This window comes from Mixophyes fleayi, chromosome 2 (genome assembly GCF_038048845.1).
Source record: "Mixophyes fleayi isolate aMixFle1 chromosome 2, aMixFle1.hap1, whole genome shotgun sequence".
Lineage (NCBI taxonomy): Eukaryota > Metazoa > Chordata > Amphibia > Anura > Limnodynastidae > Mixophyes > Mixophyes fleayi.
Window position 1 is genome coordinate 23894316 of NC_134403.1, and position 18616 is coordinate 23912931.

General features: G+C 41.6%; 1 protein-coding gene across 2 annotated transcripts in view; it reads right to left on the reverse strand.

The window, feature by feature from the left end:
• The window catches only part of ME3 (malic enzyme 3), a 151409-nt gene that overhangs the window by 6443 nt on the left and 126350 nt on the right, over positions 1–18616 (reverse strand). For both annotated transcript variants that reach the window (XM_075198691.1, XM_075198690.1), the window contains exons 9-11: positions 13484–13581; positions 8731–8844; positions 838–943 (exon numbers count right to left, since the gene is read on the reverse strand). In XM_075198691.1, coding sequence (XP_075054792.1) covers positions 838–943; positions 8731–8844; positions 13484–13581 — 318 coding nt within the window. The remainder of the gene's footprint in view (positions 1–837; positions 944–8730; positions 8845–13483; positions 13582–18616) is intronic.

Sequence of the window (18616 nt, forward strand, 5' to 3'; positions counted from 1 at the left end):
TACCACACACATGCACTATCATCAACATTTATTTATATAGCGCCAGTAAATTCCGTAGCGCTTTACAATTGAACTAAGGTCCATTTTTTTCAGAATCCAATTCACCTACCAGCGCACTGTGACGAAACCCACCCAAACCCGTGGAGAACAGACAAACTCCACACAGATAGGGCCCTGGTTGGACTCAAACTCATGCTGTGTATGAACACTTCCTGTGTACACTCAGCTAGTCTGAGATCTCACCCTTGTTGCATGAAGCGGAGGTTTTCATCCTTTATTAGCCGGACATGGAATGATTTTTGCTAATCACGTCATTCCTTTGCTATTGTTATAAATTGAACATATTTTTGTTTAAAACATAATAAATACAAAATTGGGGACTTATACAATCTTTGAAGATAGTTAGTCATTTGTTTATTGGTTGGTTATACACAAGAGAGGAGCCTATATAAAAAATAAATCTGCTAATATACCTCAAATATAGGTTAATTCAATAGGACAAATTTATATTGTACCACATAATAGATGACTGGATTAGCAGTAAGAAGTAACCTTAACTATTTCAACAAACAATGCAAGAAAAACGCTTCACTGTCACACTTAATCTATATCTAGTTTTACCAAGTTCCTGAAATGTTTACATAACATAAAGTATATAGATGTAGATATAGATATAGAATATATATTATTATCTATCTTATTCCTTGCATTTCCTGCAGATATTGGCGAGTGTACTTACTATAGTCAGTGGAATAACAGTGTTATACACATAACACTTCTATACATCATCAGAGGATCCTCTATGCACCTATGATCCTCTATACTGACGTCACCCACCTATAATTGCTGTAGGTTTCAATATCTCCACAGCTTCTTCTAGTGTTTTCACTTGCTGATGATCATGGGCGAACATCTCTTTCTCATGGTTCACGTTTCCTCGGCCCTGTAAAAGAACAGAACGTGACCTTAGTCTTACAGCAGGTTTACAGGATATACACGGATCACTGTGACAATACACGGCTGTCTTACAGTACAATACATGTGTTTTACAGTACCTTGTACTGACTTCAAAGATGTCAGGCGCCAAAGGGTGTTTAAAGAGCGCTAACAAAGTCTAGTAACCACTCTCTGACGTCCATGTACCAACAATATAACGTAAGCCAATAGACCTGTACACACAGTCTTTACGACAGGCAATCGCTGTGCATCAATTTCAACATTGAGTGCAGCGTTTGTGATGTTTGGTCCAATAGAACGGTTCTATGGGAGCACTCATTAAGTACATAGTACACTAGGCTGTGGTGTAAGATTAAGAACACACTTCTAATGTTCTGGTTAAATTAATACAAAGTACAAGGTTATCCATTAACAAGGACATTTCTTTAGTTCCAACAGATAAAGGTTCAAGCTCCACAAACATAAAAACCAAGTTTGTACATTAAGAAAAGCCTTGTAACCACCATCTCTATATAATACTCCCTATACTACAACTGTATTACATATACATGACATTAAATTCCCTCTAGGTAGTGAGTGCAAAACAAGCTTCAGGGTTGTTACATCTGTCACATTGTATTCTAAAAAAGCCACATCTCATAATGCTCATTTAGTTTTTATGTGTTATAAGAAGCTTTTCTGATGCTTTTTAGGTGTGTTGCACTGGGGTGTTGGTGCTGATTGAACTCATGTTCATCTCAGTGATACCTGTTCAGGGGCAAACGCAGGCTTTGTAGAGGGGGGTTTTCCACCCATGCCGCCAGTGGGCGTGACCAGCATGCCATGAGGGCGTGGCTATAATATTAGACAGTGCTTGGCTGCTCTCCAACTGCTCCTATCCCCATAATATACACAGGCAATGCTGTGTGCACTACTGTTAGGTGCACGCAGCTCTCCCTTTTCAAGCAGAGCCGTGTGAAGCGGGGGCAGGGTCCAGCCACCTCAGTTATACAGTGCCCCAGGCTTGGAGTGGGGTTTCCAGGCACTAGGAACCCCCCCCCCCCTCGGTTTGCCTATGCTGTTTGATCCACATATGAATTTTGTTACTTATAGAGGCAAATGGGCCACTATACTAAGTTCATACATACAACGTGTTTCCTCTTCCACAAGGAAAACATCTACATTATGTGTATTCTAGATAACTGTGGTTTGAGTTATAGCAAACAGTGTGCAAGCTCCGGGTCAGGACCCTTTCTGGTGAGCAGGGAGTAACCCAGCTGGATTATATCTGTTTGTGGTTGCACAAAATTGTCCAGAACAACCTCCTACAGTTTGCAGCCATCTGCTGTGTACAATTAGAGACAACTAATTATGTCATTGCCTAGTGGAGCACTGACCACTAATTTACTGTATTTTATTGGTATTAGACACAGACGATAAAATAATAAAACAACATTGTTACAGTTTTGTCAAGCAGGGAAACAGAAATATGGTTTTCCTTACTTCTGGCACAGAATATTCCATTTGTAAATATCCTAAAAAGAGCAATTTGAGCTACTAAAGCTGACTACAGGATTGATTCTCTAGAAACATACATTTGTATTAGTACAATTAATAGACACAAAGTCCTTGTAACGAGATTATCTACTGCTATGGTTAAGTCTACGGTGGATTACAGTTTACCTTAATTCACACATTTGGCCGCTTAGCTGAACCCACAATGGTCCTTGGGAGAGAAACAAGAGCCATTAAAAACCTTGGGGCTTTTATAGTCTATATACTGCCCCTTGTGGCAGCTGTGGTGAAGTGCATGTTCTAATTTGCCATATAATAACCTTATTTTTCTTGGTCTGTATATATGACTTTTAGACACAGTGTTAATGTTTAGGAAATGTCAGGAAACATTATCTGGCTAAATTATCATACTGATGACGATTCAACCCTGACATTTAGATAAACTACAGAGTTATAGAGGTAGCCCTCTACTGTATGGAATGGACAGGTAGATAAAACGGTTTACCCCTGTGCTCCGGCCTTCAGTGACCAGTGATATACAGAAGATGAAAACAAAGCTGAAAATGTGGAAAGCCTGCAGCAAACGTTATTAACAAACCACAACATTAAATCACAGGAGCTGGATTACATATGTAGGACATAGAAGTATTGATGAACAAGAGAGCATGTGATTGTAAAGAAAAACCTGTTTCATAGGGATACGGGAATGAAATGTTCATCCCTGTGTTTGGTTTGTACATCTACTTTTTATTGGGGAAATGACAAGAAAGTACATACAATTGGGTAGCATCAGCAATAAGAGCGTTATCACTGATAATACACAGGCATAATAAGATAGTATGAAGTACACATATACGTATAAGGGCCACCATATAGAGTTGACATATCCATATAGAATGAATCATCTCATGAGCCGTCAATAATATTTATATAAAGACAAAGAGTAGAATATAGAGAAAAACAAGGGAGGATGTTAGTGTAAGGGCATATAGTATGGTTATGGTAAAGGGAGGGGAAAGGATATATGTCTGTAATCCAGGAGAGGATGGAATGATAGCACCATATAACCCATTAAATATCTTCTTGTTTACTAGTCACCGAGGTCACTGATCATTTGCAGCACATCTTGTTGAGGGCCCCTGGAAAAGTTGGGATTCTAGCTGTTAATGGCTTTAATATAAAGTATCTAGCAGCTAAGAACACGTGTTAAGCTCCTGAGGCTGTCGATTCAGTAGAACAAGCCAAGGTTCAGGAATTATATCTCGTCCAGCTTAGTAAAACAACCATTGCGCTTGCCCAAGAGGACGTGTCCTCCACCTATCCATCCCCCCAGTATCGCCACATCCCAGAGAGCTTAGTGTTGGAGGAAAAGAACAATTTGTACAATATGTATTATATATTGTAAAATATGGACAATGAAATTACAAGTCCATTTATACTTCAAAACCATTATGTAGAAATCACATTTATAGAACTCTTGGCCATGGGAGTCCATTTGCTTAGACGGAGGGAGTTTCCTGTCCAGGTTTCCCACTCTGTCATATAAAAGCATAGAAGGCCGTGACAGCTGCTTTAGAACAAAAAGATGTTTACACAGATGGATAAGTAGTGTGGGTCATTGAGCTCTGAAATCAATGATATTAATTTGTCTTGGAAAATAGATTAAACTATGGCATTCCTATACTCATCAAGTCATAAAAAAAGGATTTTTATTTGTAGTAGTCATGGAGGAAGAGGAGACTGATTAATTATTGGGAATAGATTAGTCATGGAACATATTGGACAGATTAGTATTCACAATGCGTGATCCGTTCATGCAGAGGTTCTGTATAAATCATGACTCCACCATTCAACCAGATAAATATTATTGGGCCATAGGGAGATAGGAGAGAAGGCGAATGGGAAAAGCTGGAGGGACAATAATAAAAATAAAGGATGGGATGGAGACACAAAGAGTTGGAGGGGAAATGTAAAAACCAGGTACAGAAAGAAAAACAAGAACCAGAGGAAAGAAGAACCAGACCCGTGAAATACCCAAGTTGTGTATATGCCATTCAGTTCAAATAAGACAAATAAATAGTGTTGATAAGGTGAAATACACCAAATTAAGGGGCATTGAAGTCAATCTGACCCCGCCATCAGGGGTTAGGGCCGAGGGATGAACAACCTTCTGTGACCGATCATGCGGAGACCGCTCTGCAGCAGGGAGGAATATACTCCATTCCGAGCTCGCTATTTTGAGCACATCAGAAGTTAAAATGTAATGAGACGAGGTCTCTTCTGGAACTCAGAGTTTAGCATGCTGAGATATAGCTAACCAATATAATACACAGCTATGTTACACTGGCATCTAAAAAAAGATAGGAGAGGGTGAGAGAGACGAGAGGAGAGGGAGAGGAGACAGAGAAGGAGAGTTAGAGGAGAGGGAGAGGAGAGGTAAGAGGAGAGGGCGAGGGAGAGGGAGAGGGAGAGGAGAGGTAAGAGGAGAGGGCGAGGAAGAGGGAGAGGAGACAGAGAAGGAGAGTTAGAAGAGAGGGAGAGGAGAGGTAAGAGGAGAGGTAAGAGGAGAGGGCGAGGAAGAGGGAGAGGGAAAGGAGATGGAGAATGAGAGTTAGAGGAGAGGAGAGGGAGAGGGAGAGGGAGAGGGAAAGGGAGAGAGGGAGAGGGAGAGGGAAAGGGAGAGAGGGAAAGGGAGAGAGGGAGAGGGAGAGGGAAAGGAGACAGGGAAGGAGAGGAAGAGGATAGGGGAGGAGACAGAGAAGGAGAGTTAGAAGAGAGGGAGAGGAGAGGTAAGAGGAGAGGGCGAGAAAGAGGGAGAGGGAGAGGGAGAGGGAAAGGAGACAGGGAAGGAGAGGAAGAGGATAGGAGATGAGACAGAGAATGAGAGTTAGAGGACAGGGAGAGGAGAGGTAAGAGGAGAGGGCGAGGAAGAGGGAGAGGGAGAGGGAGAGGGAGAGGGAGAGGGAGAGGGAGAGGGAGAGGGAGAGGGAGAGGGAGAGGGAAAGGAGACAGGGAAGGAGAGGAAGAGGATAGGAGATGAGACAGAGAATGAGAGTTAGAAGAGAGGGAGAGGAGAGGTAAGAGGAGAGGGCGAAGAAGAGGGAGAGGGAAAGGAGATGGAGAGAAAGAAAGAGAAGAGGGAGAGGAAATGGAGGAAAAAGAAGATATAGACTCTAGCTGTCATTTTGTAGAATGTACTAAGTAAATGATAATTAGGGGCCTGATTAATTAAGGAAAGTTAAGTAAAGAAACTGAGTAAGTCTCCTGGACAAAACCATGCTATAATACAAGGGGTGCAAATTAGTTTTCTATTTTGCACATAAGTTAAATACTGACTGTTTTTTCATCTGACACACAAATATCAACTTTAAATTTCAGTGTACAAATAAGCTATCAAGTATTTGTGTGCTCCATGAAAAAACAGACAGTATTTAACTTGCATTGTAACATGGTTTGTCCAGGAGACTACTTACTCAATTTATTTTTACTTAACTTTCCTTAATGAATCAGGCCCTAGAATCTGATTGGTTGCTATAGGCAACATCTCCACTTTTTCAAACCCGCAGTTTAGTAGATATAGTCCTAAGAGTGAATTAAAGACAAAGAAGGGGAGGGAGAGGGAGAGGGAGAGGGAGGGGGAAAGGAGAGGGAAAGGGAAAGAAAGCGGAAGGATCGGAGAAGAAAGAGATGTATAAATGTAGAGTGATGTGTTTTATTTACTCAAGCAAGGACATAACAAATACTAATAACCGCAATGTTTGTATCTGATTACTAAGAGTTAGATAAATATCGTATTATCTTCATGGAGAAGAAGATGAGAAAAGGACAAAGCTTATAGACTTAGAACAAACTAGGGCTTATACTTAAATAAGGGTATATTAACTATTAACAAGTGCAAAGACCAACTGTTTATACTACAAAATAGCCAGATAATACTGTTACCATCATAGCTATATCATATCATGATATAAAGTGCTCCACTTTGGTGGACGTAGAGAAATGTACAAACCAGATCAGAATATACAAAAAACACCGTTCTTGGATAAGCTTTACACAGTAGAGCTGCATATAAAACGAGAGGTGAATGTTATGGGGGTCCCCCATCATTGTGCCATCCCATGTTACAGTAGGAGCTGCCCTCGGTGGCAGATCTCACAGTGATAGGGAAGTATAAAGAATGGACTCATACACAACAAGACAATGCTGCTCAGACAGAGTATACAACATTACATTTATATAATAATGTGTATCTACGTTAGCCCTTAACATGTCAGCCTCTTGTAGTGTGAAGTCTATAGGCAAAATACTGGCACATCTGGCAACGCAGAAGACCATAAATAAGTGTGGCATCGGCCAATAAGTCTCAAAATAATCACTACAATAACATGAAGATGATCATCGACCCCTTGTGCCCATCTGAGATAACAGGAAAGGGCACCTGTCTCAAGTGTTACACCAAATTGCACAAGGACACAGGTGTAGCTTGGAGCAATTTCCAAGTAAAACTGACCATCATTTCCAACAGTAAGACTGAATGGGTAACTCTGCATTCACTTTGAAGGGTTCGCAAATATCGAGCGAGCGGCTTTACATTTTGCCAGCGTGGAAGGCACCCTGTGCGGGAACAACTTGATCTTTTGACTACTGTAATACATTGAGCCTTCTCGGTACAAAACCAATTATATTTATTATTAACATTTATTTTTATAGTGCCAACACGTTATGTAGCACTTTACAGAGCATTGTTCACATAAGTCCCTGTTCCAGTGAAGCTCGCCATCTAAATTCTGTATTGCAGAAACAAACACACTAGAGCCAGTTTCATCCAAAGCCAATTAACTTTCCAATATATTTTTGTACAGTGGAGGGACACCGGAGATCCCATGCAAACACGGGACACAAGGTGCGCTGGTCAGAATCTAAAGCTTTAGTAGTAAATAACTAAGGGAATCAGTATCTTTGGGACTTTGGCTTAGTGCACAATGTGGTTGAAGTAATTCCGAAGCTAGTCCGGCAAATTATACAGTTATAGATATTGCAAATACCCAGGTAAGCCGCCGACATGCTCCGAGATGTCCCTGCCCCATTGGAGCTTACAGTCTACATTCCCTAACACACACACAGAGACAGAGAGACTAGGGTCTGTTTAATAACAGCCATTTAACCTACCAGTATGATTTTGGAGTGTGGGAGGAAACCGGAGCACCTGGAGGAAACCCACGCAAACACGGGTATAACATACAAACTCCACACAGATAAGGTGGTCGGGAATCGAACTCATGACCCCAGTGCTGTGAGGCAGAAGTGCTAACCACTGAGCCACCATGCTGCCCCATATTATGCGCATCTTCCTGACTGCCACAAAGAGAAACAACCTCCATGGAGAGCGCAGGGAGGCTGCCATCACCTTGGTTCTGGTGCTTCACAGTCTCATCTAAGCGGCGTTTAGCCTCATCCATCAAAGTTCCAAGGACTGTAATTTCTGAGGCAGTTGTGGGAATGTTCAGCTCGTACCTTTTTCTCAATACGGAGGTACATATATTTTTTTAAGATCTTCCCTATTAAAGTGATTATAGGCAGACTTCAACTTCTTCTGCCTCTAAGGGACATGCACTGTGGCCAACTTGAGGGTTTTTTTTTTCTACAAAAGTTTATTGACTAAGAGACTAGAATTGAGTTTCAGGCGGGCAGCACGGTGGCTCAGTGGTTAGCACTTCTGCCTCACAGCGCTGTTGTCATGAGTTCAATTCCCGACCATGGCCTTCTCTGTGTGGAGTTTGTATGTTCTCCCCGTGTTTGCGTGGGTTTCCTCCGGGTGCTCCGGTTTCCTCCCACACTCCAAAAACATACTGGTAGGTTAATTGGCTGCTATCCAAATTGACCCTAGTCTGTGTGTGTCTGTGTGTATATGTTAGGGAATTTAGACTGTAAGCTCCAATGGGGCAGGGACTGATGTGAGTGAGTTCTCTGTACAGCGCTGCAAAATCAGTGGCGCTATATAAATAAATGGTGATGATGATGATGATGATGATGATGATGGTATAAGTGTTACCCTTTATAGAAGGTGTTAGGTGAAGTCGATACTTTCCCCCCGGATCAGATAGCACACAGACAGCTGGACAGACGGGTCCTGCAACTCCCCCTCCCCCGAGCATCAGATGTCTGACGTCAAATCAAATTTATTAATAAGACTTCATTTATTTTATTAATACACAAGTGTTTGTAAAGTATAATGACGTCCAAAAATCCACATTGACATTACGATATATTTAAACGTACCTTAACTACGAGCCCCTTTGAATCAACCAACCAGATCTTCTTGATAGCTTCTGCTCTAGAAGTGCCTTCTTTTTCCATAGCCATGATTATAAGATGTGCTATTCCCAAGGCAGCCTGACGAAACAGAAGAAAACATTCTTATGTACCAATAAAAATGAAGCAGATCACAATCATGGAATCATCATCTATTTCTAGGTGTATTACACTTGGAAACTCAGCATGTTCTGTATTATTGTTAATGTTGATTCATTAAGCAAAAAACATGAGTAATTTTGAACCTTGGCAAAACCATGTTGCTTTGGGGGTGAGGCAAATTTAAAATGTGGGGGCAGATTTAGAATTGGGATAGAGCATGTCCTAAATCACCTTTCAATGTCAGTGTAAAAATAAAGCTATCAAGGATTTGCGTCCTACATGAAAAAACATACAGTATTTCCTTATGTGCAAAATAATAAATTCATTTGCACACCTTGCATCGCAAAGGTTCAAAGTTACTCATTTTTTTGCTCTACTTTCATTAATGAATCAGACCTCTGATGTTTGATTTCAGCAAGTGTACACCCACTTGTGCATCTGACGTTAACTACTACTCTTTAGTTGTGGTTTACATCACAAGATACGTCCGACTCTACATATGGAAGCAAGTACGCATCTTTTCCTATGTACACCAAATGCGCATATGGGTTCACCTCTAAATCAGCCCCTGAATGTAAGGATTGCAAAATTCCTTTTAACTTGCAATGGATCACACAGGGTAATTGAATGCAAAACAAATCCCACATAGTTTGACTAACAAAGTAAAAATGCAGTCTAGAGACTGGCAGAAGAACGTGTCAACGTGTTGGCAGTTATCGAAATGATAACAGGAACAGATCTGTCAGCTAGATGTAAAATGCTCCAGTCACACAACTATTTAATTTGGGCACCGTGCCTTAATATTTGGATTAATATTCAAAATAAAAAAACACGTCAAAGAGTCGTACTGTAATCCTTATATAAGATATGTGTGAAAGTAGAGGCCCGTTTTAGAAACATATACACTATCAGAACAAGAGGCATCTGGACCAGTTAATCTAAAGTACTTTTCTGGCATTCATTTAGACTTCCATGCATTGTTATGGTAATCTATGATATGCCAATCAAAGTAATTTCAATTTAGGTCCTGCAAACTCAATATTTGTTGAGTTTCAAATTTTCCTGTTTGTTTGGTTTAATGTAAAGCTTTTAAATTAGTCCTAATAATAGTGGTAAAATGATAAAACTATTAGATCCTCACATATCATTTCTATCAGTGAAAATATAAAGGTTATGATTCTTATAACATGAACAGGTCACTTGAGAAAACTTTTTAAACTCGATTTTTGGGGCTCCTTGCGGGCAATCACTGAAACAAAGAATTGCACTGTCCTAGGGCAAACAGATTTGAGAGATCATTTCTTCTAAAGCAGTTTACAAAATGATAGCAAATATCCGATTGGTTGCCGAACTATTTTTCCTTTGCGCTTTTTTTCCGTAAATGTCCTTAAATGTTTTTTGCAAATGGTTATGTGGGCCCAACCAACATATTTTTTCCTTGGGACCCTAATGTCTTAAAGTGGCTCTCAACAGGACAACCTGGGGGTGGCCTATTGGCAAGAGGTGGTTATGACATTATTATGGGGGAAATATAACATCATTGTTCTGGGCATGACATCAATATGACCAATCCCAAATCCACTGAGCACTAGAAATATGCCAGAGAACTGTCAGATGTGAATATGACCCTTTGTTTACTTAGATCTGTTTTCCCTTTAAAAGTAAGCACAAATAAGCAACAAAAATGTGACATTAGACTTTAATAAAACATGTATTTTAGGAACTATAAATTGTAAAATTAACAAAATATTATTCAGGTTGTAGAAACCTCCTAATATGACCAGAACTTGTCTGACTCGCTGATGAATATTTTGCTGTAGAGTGAAGATATTTTTAAATTCCGTCCCTCCGGGCTCATTAAAGACTGGAAATACATTTTGGAAGAAAGGATAATTGATCTGATCTATTGCCATGTGTTTAGACAGAGATCATTCCTTAAAAATTAAATTTAAGTATTACAGATACCGATATAAATGAAATGGAAAGTGTTCTGTATTAAGGCAGCTTAGATTTCCCTTAAATGGACATATAGGTTTATGTAACAATGGAAAGTAAATGATACATATTGCATGCTGAGCAGGGTTGCTTCTAGGAGGGGCAATCCAGGCGATGGGGGACATGATGATATGGGGGGACTGATGGGGGACATGATATGATGATATGGGGGGATTGATGGGGGACATGATGATATGGGGGGATGGATGGGGGGCATGATGATATGGGGGGATTGATGGGGGACATGATGATATGGGGGGATTGATGGGGGACATGATGGGGGAAATGATGTTGGTGGACTGATGAGGACATGGGAGGGGGGGCTGATAAAATGAAAATGATGAAGGTCCCCTAGATAAACCCCTTGGTGGAGTTAGACACAGTCCCTGTGGTAGCGCTCCATGGCACAGTGTGGCCCTCCCTAGAATATTTGGGAACTCCTTCAACATGTGGCTATGGAGCCCACACGGTGTGGGCCACACCTTTCTAGTTATGATCCTGCTGCGATAATTGTGCCCGGGATCCGACTAAATGTGCGATTCTGCACCTTGGCAAAACCATGTTGCACTGCAGGACAGGGAAGGGGCACATTTAAAATGTGCAGACAGATTTAGAGTTGGGTGGGGGCCACGTCCTAGCTAAACAGTGTTTGTGCGCTACATGCAAAAGCAGCCAGTATTTCCCTTGCATGCAAAAAATGCATCACATCACCACATGGGCTGCAAATCTGCACCCTTTTGGACACTAAATGGGGCCCTATGTGCATAATTAAGTAGATGGAAGATAAATGCAGAAATGATATATGTAAGCCCCCGTGTGAGGACAGGTTGGGTGTATATATAAAAGCAAGCATTGAAGAGGGGTTGTGAATAATACATTACAAGGGGAAGGAGTGTGTCAGTTGAAGAGTGATGAAAGAATATAGAGGAAAAAAAAAATACTAATGAAAGCATTTGAAGTATTAATGACCGGAGACACTAGGAAAGAAAGCGTCTGAGAGGCGGTTTGGGAGGTGTAAGTATAAGTGAAAACAAAAGCATCTGTTTCCTGGATGGCTGATTTATCTGCATAGCTGCCCAGCGTCTCTAATTACCAGGGTCCATGCTGGCTTTTTATGATTTGTCCATATTATTATTTTTTATTTTATTTTAGGGATTATAATGTATCATTGCCCTCTGAGACCATGTCACGTATCATTAGATGCACTGGAAATTATTTTAAAATGTGGACAGCTATGCATGGTGTGCCCGGGTACTCCCTATAGTTCATCTTTGTTTAACAACCAGAGCGGCGGTGGTGTGGCTCAGTGCCTGGAGAATATATACATATAGCACATTAGACAGTCGCGCACTTCAACTCTTTAACACTTTTTCCTCCTGCCGCCTATTTCTTCAGCCTACTCCTTGTCCTGCTTGCGCAGATCATAGAGCACCATGGCATGGCAGAGGGCAAAATGGAGGATTCCTAAATACCTGCTGCTAGAGCCTTGGATGTCACCGTTAGACAGCAGTGCTATCTCCTAATGTCAGATGTAACAAAGCCCCTAACTGTTCTCATTGTTTTAGAGAAGTGTCCATTTAATGAAAGTAATGTGCACTGAGGTGGCTCCCTCCCATCTGGGTCAAGACACTGCCAGTCTTGGACACAGATCTGTCCTACGGAAACCTTCACGTTTCCCAGAAGGGCACAGGTGCTGTCCTTTATTGGAGGAAGAACTTGGGGGTGGAGAGGACACTAACGCTGTACTGCAACTTGTGATGTCAGAGCAACCTTTACGTCTGTGTCCCTGGGAGCCCAGTTAGGAAGACAGTACAAGAATATGAATGAACTTGCCAGAGCATCACAGCACCTCTGCCAGCGATTCCCAATGTGCACCCTGGTGCCATATTCTTTCAGGGTAAGGGATGCAAACACACCCAGCCTCCCAGTGATGTAAAAGAAATTTTGATTCATCAGACCAGGCCACTTTCTTCCATTGCTCAATGGTCTAGTTCTGGAGCTCATGTGCCCATTGTAGGCGCTTTCAGCGGTGAACTGGGGTCAGCATGGGCACTCTGACCGGTCTGCAGCAACGCAGCCCCATATGCAACAAGCTGCAATACACTGTCTGTGCTGAGACATTTCTATTATACCCAGCATTACATTTTTCAGCAATTTGTGCTTCAGTAGCACTTTTGTGAAATTGGACCAGACGGGTTAGCTTTCGCTCCCCATGTGCATCAGCGAGCCTTGGGCGCCCATGACCCTGTCACCAGTTTACCGGTTCTCCTTCCTTAGACCACATTTGGTAGGTACCAACCACTGCATACCGGGAACACCCCACAACACATCCCGTTTTGGAGATGCTCTGAACCAGTCGTCTAGCTATAACAATTTGGCCCTTGTCAAAGTCGCTCAGATCCTTACCTTCGCCCTTTTTTCCTGCTTCCAACACATCAACGTCAATAACTGACTTCTCAATTGCTGCCTAGTATATCCCACCCTCTGACAGGTGCTATTGTAACATGATAATCAATGTTATTCACTTCACTTGTCAGTGGTTTTAATGTTGTGGTTGTTCGGTGTATATATAAATGATAATAATAGTTGATTGCACCTCTGCACACTGTTTTACTGTTCTTACCTCACCAGCACCTTGGAAAACAAATTTATGGTCAGAGAGCCTGTTGTTTGTGATCCGGAGAGCAGCCAAAATACCAGCGACCGCCACCGATGCCGTTCCTGAAACGCAAGACAGAAAATGGTTAATTCCTGTATTTCTCATGAAATATCCCCTAATCATCCCCTACTCTGCACTCCACTCTTCATAGCCTGTTTATGTTCTTCAGTCCTTAAAGAGGCTGCAAAAATAAGTTCTGCGAAAAGACAAGGATTTAATGAGGCTTTTAATGCCATTTATTTCAGGTAAACAACCAAATACACATTGTAAAAGAGAAACGTATATTTCTAACTAAAGGAAAATTATACTGAAGAAAAAAGAAAAACAACTCCTACACAAACAAGTAATAATTCACCTACACACAATGCAGGCTGAAGCAGCATTATGCCTGTCACTGCAATGGAGATATGCGAAGAGCACAAAATAATAACAAAAAACATGACCTTTTAAAGTACTACTGCCATTCCAGTATGTATGGTCAAATCAGTCTTAGGACAGATCCAGAGATCTCAATAGCAGAAAAGCAAATAATAGTCAGATCTGACCAATAAAATGACTTTCAGTCCTGTTGGAGCACCATAAGAAGTACTTGCCTAAGTTGTATTCCCCACCAAAGGCGGCAGAATTATTTATGCCATGATAGGATGCTCTCGTGAGCAATTATTTACCAGCACCAAGTTTGTGGGAACACTCTAGTTTTATGGAGTACAATTACAAAAGGAAAAAGGTGAATGATGAAGACCAAAGTCAAAAATGAAAAAAAAATAAAACAAAATAAAAACATGAAAGAGTCTTGGGGGTAAATGTATTAAGCTGAGAGTTTTCCGGCAGGTTTGAAAGAACAATCAGAATCTAGCTATCATTTATTTAGAACATTCTACAAAATGATAGCTAGAATCTGATTGGTTGCTATAGGCAACATCTCCACTTTTCAAACCCGCCAGAAAACTCTCAGCTTGATACATTTACCCCCCTGATCTTGCAAACTTTTGTACTACATGTTTGGGTGACCGCAGATACATTCAGAGCCAGACCAAGGTTCTACTAAGCAGGCCACAAGGTCATGAGACAATCTGGAGCATTTGTGGCCTAATTGGCTTTTGTCTGTGCACAAACAAATTAAGGGGCTATTGTCTAGTACGATTAAAATCTAGGTCGCATTTTTAATCAGTCAGAACCTTCGATGCCATTGACTGCATTAGCCTGTGTGTATGGTCATTCACTGAGTGGAAATATTATGTCTATTACAATCTGGTCAGTTGGTCTGCCCACTGTACACCTGGATCTGTGACAAATGGTCTTCAAAAAGACACAACATGTATGGTCAATGCAAGGCCAGGAAAGATCATGGACCCTTAAAGTTAAGTGCAACAGAACAAAAGAAGATAATAGTTGCTCTGACCATGAAGTAACGTCTAGTACTGTAGTCTATATCCGGAGCAGTGTAAAGCTGAGTACACACTACAGAATTTTCCACCAACTTTTATGCCGATCGGTTTTAAATCCGATCGGTGGTCCGATGGCTCGGTCCATGGACTGCATACACACTAGCCTTGTTTTAGACAATTAAGGGAAGAGCGGACGTCCCGTTAGCGACTTTTTACAGCCATGTTGTTGTGAGCAACGATTTTAATTTCGTACACACTGAAGCAACATTGGTCGGATTGGTTGGAAATTTATACACACTACACAACGGAAAGGAGATTGGAACGAAAATATTGAACGGTACGACCAACCAAATGAGGAGACAATCATCCATTTGAGCAGACTTTCGACCATCGTGTCACTACACACACTGACCCGACTGTCGAACGAGCGGTCGTATGTCGGCTGATTGAGCCGATTATTGGACAAAAACCCTTTAGCGTGTACCCAGCTTAATAATTAAAGGCAATACGCCTTTCTTATTCTCAACATAAAGTACCAAAGACAACACAATCATCTACATAACAATTAGATTTTTTTTGTAATGCGGAACAGGCTGATCTCTGTAATTACTAATATAAAGTGCACTTATTCAGCAAATAATACAGTATACTCTTTTTTGCTGTCACCATAATATAATCCCTGTGTAAGAACGGAGGTTTAATAATTAATCACTAGTTACAAAAGCACTCTGTTATCCTCTGAATCTCTCCGGTTATTGTGTGTCTAACTATGGGCTGCGATTCCTGGAAAATGGCCCATTTTTATTATATTATCCTAACACACCACATTATTTTATGATGTACTGAGTACTGGATGGAGAGAAAAAGAAGGATTATCGGCAATCCCAGTTCCCTAACATGTGTAAGTAACGCATAAAGGAAAATTACAAAACTGTTCATTTTATATTCAGTGACTCAGTAAACGTAAAAGGAATCCCCCCTGATAGTTGTAGCCGCGATGGAACTTGCAAGCTCAGGATTTGCATATTATTTCCAGATTTCCACTTACACACAATGAAACCATTGAAGAACCATGGAATCATTCCATAAGGGCATATCCCAAGGGTTGACGTCAGCTTGGTTACATTATGTGAGAAGAGCATTGGGTCATGTATGACATCATAAGTAACAGAAGTGAAGCTATTTTTTTATTACACATCTAGGATATTGAATGATCAATACAGCAGTATATTAAGAAATGTAATAAGTCTTAAATGTTAATATTAAAATGTGTGTATAAATTCTAACACATGACTCTTCATTCAGATATTGGGTGTAGCTACTTTTAACAGAGATGGTTTGACCAAGCTGGACAGAAATTCCGGTGAATGGCTGATGGTTTACTGTGATGTACAGCTACGTCTCCTTATCAGACATACTGCACACCCTGTACTATCTATTGAAAACTTATGTGGCGACTGGGAGTATTTGAAATGATATGAAGAAATGCGCTGACTCCTCATATATGCTGAGTCTGATGTTTGAGAAGTAATCTGTCATGTATTTTGTATGCTACACCCTTAGTGCGCCTGATCTGTAGAAGGTTCAAGTATTTTGAAACTGTACAAACTTAAGGGGGGTTGCTGGTTTTAGACATGAGATATAAGGACAGATGGGAAGGGCAGGTCAGATTTAGATTTCATTATAAGCCTGTATTATACTCCATATGCTTTGCTGTCAGTGTCTTGGAAGTAAAAATTCTGCGAGAAAAGGAATATACTTGTCTTTGTCTCGTCACTGTGTTGGAAGTGATAAAGCCCAGTGTTCCAAACACCTATATAGCTAGAAAACACTGGGAAACTGGTTGAGGGTGTTGACTGAGGGTGTTGACATCCTGGGTTTTAAGCTCCTTGGAATACTAGTATGCAGGGCCTGATCAGCCAATAGGCTGACAAAGCTGCAGCCTGGGGCGCTGGAGCCAGGGGGTGCAGCGTCGCCGAGATGTTTTTTTTTTTGTGTAAATGTGGCAGCTGGAATCATCAGGACCACCCCTGGTCTAAAGGAGCGGTCCCGACTGACACTATCACATGACAGGCAGTCTGCCAGCGATCGCTGCTAGCTGCCTGTCAGTGTGGCTGCAGGCGCTTCTTACTCCGGTCACGTGAGATCAGGACTTCCACATCTCACGTGACCAGAGTAAGAAGAGCCTGGGCCGCACTGACAGGCAGCTAGCAGCGATCGCTGCCAGACTGCCTGTTATACACAGCGCTGAAGAGAGGACTCCACAGCAGGTAAGGTAAGTTCTAAAGTCTCGTGGGGGGAGGGGCGGCAGATGGGTCAGGTGAGATGGCTAAAGGGGACAGGTGAGGTGGCTGTAGGGGGCAGGTGAGCAGGCTGAAGGGGACAGGTGAGGTGGCTGTAGGGGGCAGGTGAGCAGGCTGAAGGGGGCAGGTGAGGTGGCTGTAGGGGGCATGTGAGCAGGCTGAAGGGGGCAGGTGAGCAGGCTGAAGGGGGCAGATGAAATGGCTGAAGAGGGCAGATGAAATGGCTGAAGAGGGCAGATGAAATGGCTGAAGAGGGCAGATAAAGGGGGTTGAAGAAATTGCTGAGTGGGGCATTTAAAAAAATAGAGTAGCTTTGGAGGATCCTGATCTTTGTATTGTGTAGCGGTTATGATGATGATCTCTGTGGTCTCTAGGGTCACTAGAATACTGAATAATAGTCAGGTGGGGCTGGTAAAGGTTTGTATCTGTTTATAGCTCTTTGACAACAATTTTCATAGATTTTATTGCCTACATATGCCTGTGCTATGGGGTAGTTTTATCTGGCCATAATGGACTGTTGTGTTTGGACTAAAGGGCCTAATCATTCGAGGTTTGTTAACATTTTGCATTATAATACAATTGCTGCATGTTTTCAAAACAGGACCTTGAATTTGCAGAATCCAGCTAGAAGACAACAAAGCTGCAAGAACAAACAAGAGAAAAGAACAAGAACATGCAAGAGAGAAGAACAAGAACATGCAAGAGAGAAGAACAAGAACATGCAAGAGAGAAGAAGAGGAACTGGTAAGAGAGATTGCACAATCTGTCTAAATGTGAATGCTGGAGAATACTCCTGAATATTCATATTCAAGAATAGTCCTAAACGCCTATAATGGGGGAACGATGGGGGAGGGCTGAAGCTGAAATAGCCTATATTGGGGGAAGGATGCGGGGGCGCTATGGCTGAAATAGCCTAGGGTGGCCGGAACCCTTAATTGGGCCTGCTAGTATGGCAGTGGAAAGGAATCTTTCAGCCTATGTAAAAGCTGCCTTACAGGGTCCCTGGAGTGAATTGAGGAGCGGGAGTGTAAGTGGGTGTCCATTCCATCAGATCAGTCCTAGTTTTCTGGCTACCTGATCAGGTAACAGCCTGATTAGTACACTACAGCTGTGTACGTTCCTGTACATATATAAAAGGAAGGGGCAGTCTACTGAAGCTCTCTCACTGTTGATCTCAGACTGCTGATCTGTAAGCGGGTGAAGCTTATTGCTAACTTGTGTGGGTTTGGTAAAAGGTCCTCCCATAGTAAAGAGGGAAACCCTGTTTATTTAAAGTTATATAGGCACTGTATCTAATTTAATGGTCAATTTGACTGTCATGTTAAATTACAACCTGCACAATAAAAGCAGAGATCTGCCCTTTAAATATGCCTTCTCCACTCCTTAATCGCTAGGAAATAATCCTG